This window comes from Fukomys damarensis, unplaced genomic scaffold (assembly GCF_012274545.1).
Source record: "Fukomys damarensis isolate Sample0158 unplaced genomic scaffold, DMR_v1.0_HiC HiC_scaffold_17, whole genome shotgun sequence".
Lineage (NCBI taxonomy): Eukaryota > Metazoa > Chordata > Mammalia > Rodentia > Bathyergidae > Fukomys > Fukomys damarensis.
In genome coordinates, this window is record NW_022900929.1 from 45514613 (window position 1) to 45519403 (window position 4791).

At 39.9% G+C, this 4791-nt stretch overlaps 1 protein-coding gene across 1 annotated transcript; it reads right to left on the reverse strand.

Annotated features, from left to right (window-relative positions):
* Window positions 1-3569: 3569 nt before the first annotated feature.
* LOC104871806 (olfactory receptor 4E1) lies at window positions 3570-4535 on the reverse strand. Its single transcript, XM_010637881.1, has one exon. The coding sequence runs from the start codon at window positions 4533-4535 to the stop codon at window positions 3570-3572; it is 966 nt and encodes a 321-aa protein (XP_010636183.1).
* Between the last annotated feature and the right edge of the window lie 256 nt (window positions 4536-4791).

Genomic DNA, 4791 nt, shown 5'->3' on the forward strand with positions numbered 1-4791 from the left:
TTCACCCAAAGGATCAACCAGTTTGACACCACTGTCTTCCTCAGGATTGTGTGATGCCGTGACCATGACTCCTATGGTAGCTTTTGTCTGTTTTGACCTCAGGACCGCTAACAATCCCATGCGGTACATGATATGATCAGGATGTTCTGCATTTGTTTGAAATCCAGCAGTCCCATATTGAAGAACAAGTCCATTGGGCTTGGCATGTAGTATTGAGTGGTTTGTAATACACCTAAATCCATGTCTCTACCTTAAGACTGTCTCTCTCCTCCTCCAGGCCTAGGCTGTCCCACTGTGGCCACGACCATAAGACACTAGTGCTCGGGGACCTGCAGAGCACTATTGTTAATTTCAACTGTTTATCAGCAATATACAGAAATACAGTTTATTTCTATACATTATCTTTATTCCTATGACACTGTTAACTTTACATATTTGTTAGATTTCTAAACTTTTTGCAGTGTTGGTGATAGAACCAGAGCCTTGTGCATGCTTGGCAAGCACCCTACCATTGTTACACCTTCAACGCTTCTATAGACTTTTTTAGAGTTTTCTAGACTCATAATGATGTCATCTGTAAATAAAGATAGTTTTTTACTTCATCCTTTCAAATATTCATGACACTGATTTCTTTTTCTTGTCTTGCATAATACAGCACAATTGACCCACTAACTCTAATACAAAGCTTATAAATAATTGAAATGACAGAAAGTACTCAAAAGGACAAAGACTCAAAATAATCCATTAAAAGAACCAAGAGAAGCTCATAAAAATTAATACTTGCAAATTGACAAACAAGTGTAGAATGTTGTTAGACCCTTGTAATTTTCATATAAACCCAAGTCAAATAAGAATTTTTTATATCTCTATGAAATAAGGCCCAGGTATCGCTACTATACATACATTAAAACTTAGAAGAGAAACCTCAGTATGCCGTCCATTCTGGACTTGTAAGGCCAGGGATTTAGTTGGACTGGAGATTTAGCTTGGTCGCACAATGCCTGCTTCACAAGTGCAAGGTCCTGAGTTCAATTCCTGACACCCCCCAACTTCTACACAGACAGATATTCATATCCATTAATATCTTTCATGCTGAAATAAATTCCCAGTTCTTTATTGGTTTATTTGTATCATGGCACATTAGTTACTCTTTCATTCAAGATGGTTGTAGCCTGATGAATTCAATTATTAAATAAAAAGAGCTGAACACATTTTTATATTGATAAATAATGACTCTCTTCCTTTTAAAAAGCCAACCACAGAACCAAGAGTCAAGATATTTTCATTTTATTCTTTCCTTTTTATTCAGTGATTAACAAAACACATTTTTAATCTTGTCTAGAGTCTAAAATATATCCTGAGAAGTGGAGAATGGTTTATTTTATCTCCGCAGAGAGGTGTGAAGGTTAATGAGACTGAAAATGGTTAGTATTAGATATTTTGCTTGCTTTGAAAATAGTAAGCGAACATGACATCTTTTGCCACCATTTTGCCGGCTTTAACCCTAATAACTGCCAGGATTATCTTGTCTGTCACGTTGTACCTTTCCTCTGTGGCCGATTCCTGCACAAAGTGATTCTATTTGGACATCTTGGAAAGTTACATCTCCCTATTGTCTTCTTTTGCCTACAGTAAAGGAGCATTTGCTTTATGTAAATCCTGTAATTCCCAAATTTGTCTCAGATATCCTAGCAACCAGTACAAATGAATAGTTTTACACTATCTAGAGGATGATCTTTAAGAAAAAGACTACTCTCTGTCTTTTTTTGTTTTTTCTAGTACTGGGGATCAAACTCTGGACCTTGCTTGCTAGGCAGCTGTGGCACCACTGAGCTAAAACCCAGACCCAGAAAAAGACACTCTTAGTTATTAGATTTGTCTGTTGAGAGTTAACTTGTGCTACCTGCAAAACACTCCAGGATGCCTTCGTTACCAGGTCTCCCTATAATGGAAACAGCTTGTGTAATTTGAATTTCTCTCCCAAAATATTTTCTGGCAAAAATACCACAAAAGATAGAGATGAGTTTTTGGCCTAGAGATTTATTGATTGCATCCTCCCTGATGGCTTAGGAAATCCCAGGTGAATTTCAGTGCGATGTTCTCACTGATGGCCTGAGAGTGAACAGGTGATTCCCAATATGCCACGCCCTTTTGTAAATACGTTTGTGAGCCAGTATTGCCTAGAATGTCCTTTACATAATCCCCAGTCCACTCAGGATACACTATTCTGCTACCGCTTAATTCAACTGAATTCTAGGCATTGGGTTATACACCACTTTTTATTCAAGCTGTTATTTTCTCCAAGCTCTTAGAGCAATATTAGGTGATAGATAAACATATAATGCCATTTCTCTAATTACATCATTATGGTGCCCATTATACTGGAAGAGATTCTACACACCTTATAAAAACATAGTAGGATGTTTTGCTATTTCTCCAATAGCACTCTTTAAGAAATAAGCACCCTGATTTTTCTCTTATTGGAACAAGCTATGGTCTTTGCCAACACAAGTCTTGGTATCTGCCATTTCTACAGCTTGGAATGTTCAGCATTCTTTTCTCAAGGCTGACTCCTTTTCATCTTTCATATATCAGCTTGGTATAATTTCCTGAGACAGTCTTTTGTTGGCCACTCAATCTAAAGACAGTCTTTTCCATACCTTAATAGCACCTGCTCTGTTTTTTTATACAGATTTTATTGTATCTATAATTAAAACTTATTCATATTTTTGTTTTCTAGTTTTACTAGGCTATAAGCTCAGTGAAGCGGGGGATTACATATATGTTCTGTTTGTGAGGCAGGCAGCTGAACCACTGAGCTAAATCCCCAGCCCTAATCCTGTTTGTAACTATAACATTGATATCTAGTACAAATTAGGTGCTCGGTAAATATTTGTTAATTAATGAATAATAAAACATCCTCATTTCATTGCTACAATGGCAGATTTTGCAGGACACTTGATAGTATTAATAACTTTAATGGTTCAAAGTCTTCCTCAGCTGCTAAAGTCACATGCAGCTGTTTCTGTTCAGGCAAACATCCGAGTGAATGATGTCTAGGAGTTGGAAGGCTTGTTTCAAGCTTGGTTATCACTTTAATGGAAAAGCAGGGAGAGGCAGTATGACATAATGAAAATAACTTTGGTTTGCTTGATATGCTTGGGTTCATTCACATCCTATTTTCTTTAACAGTGCTGGGGATCAAACCCAAACCATTGAGCATGGTAAGCACAAGCTCCACCATTGAGCTACATCCTTAGTCCCCTTAAATCTTGTCTTCATCATTTTCAAGATGGATGACTTGGGCATTCTGTTTTCTCTCTTAGTGCTTCATTGTTCTCATATACAAGTAAATATAATACCCAGCTCCCTGGATTTTTATAAGAATTAAGTAAATGCATGAACCCTAGGACAATTTGCAGCACAGGAAAGGTACTTGTAACCATGGCTATTGCAGTGATTGTTAGATATTAAGCCAGAGGTTAGTTTTATGTTTCACATAGTCTGACAAGTATGGTCTACAACTCGTTCTTTGCCAGGCATTTCTTTGGTTTGGAGCACCAAGCATCCTAATGGCCTATACTTTTAAATTTTCCCTCTTTCTTTTCATTTCTTCTCATTACTTTGTTCAAAGCATTCTTCATTTCTTCATTCCTAAGGGTATAGATGATGGGGTTCAGCAGAGGGGTGACAGCAGTGAAAAACACAGACACCACCTTGTCCTCTGGGAGGCTAGTGGATGGGCGGGAATAGATGAAGATGCAGTGTCCCAGGAACAGTGTGACCACGGTGAGGTGAGCTGCACAGGTGGACAGGGCTTTTCGCCTGCCCTCAGAGATCTGCTGCCTCAGAGTCACCAGGATGACAGCATAGGAAATGACAAGGACCACAAAGCACACCACGGAGATCAGCCCACTGTTAGAGACAATGAGGATCTCAATGAGGCGGGTGTCAGTGCAGGCCAGTTTGATCACCTGAGGCACATCGCAGAAGAAGTTGTCAATTGCATCTGGACCACAGTAGGGCAGCTTGATGGTGAGGGAGGTCAGAGCTATGGAGTGGGTGGCTCCTCCTGTCCAGAGGGCCACAGCCAGCAGCACACATACCTTCCAGTTCATCACTGTCATGTACCGCAGGGGCTTACAGATGGCCACGTAGCGATCATAGGCCATGACAGTGAGCAGGAAGATCTCCGTGCAGGCAAAGAGGTGCAGAAAGAACATCTGGGTCACACAGCCATCGAAGGAGATGAGCTTCTCTGCTGACCAGGTGTCTCTCAGCATCTTGGGGACGGTGACAGTGGAGTGGCAGACATCGATGAAGGACAGATTACTGAGGAAGAAATACATGGGAGTATGGAGCCGGCAGTCATAGATGATAGTTATGACAATGAGGATGTTTCCAATCAGTGTCAGGACATAAAAGATGAGGAACATGGAGAACACAGCCATCTGTACCTTCTGATTTACAGATAAACCACTAAGTCGAAAATATGTTACTATGGAAGTTTGGTTGAGGAGGAAAGCCTCTTCCATTCTTTTTTGTTGGACACCTCTGTCAAGAATAAAATAAAGCAGCGTACCACTTAATATATTTTATCCATCTAGAATGTGAGTTTAAATAGTTCCGCTCCCTCCCTCCCCACTCCCTCCCTTCCTTCCTGTTTTTTGGTTCTGGGGATTGAACCGAGGGTCTCTTGCATGCTGGGTAAGTCCTATGCCACTGAGCCAACCCTCCAGCCTAGTGTTTCTTAAAAAAATTTCCATTCAGCATTTTAAATTATGCTGGAAG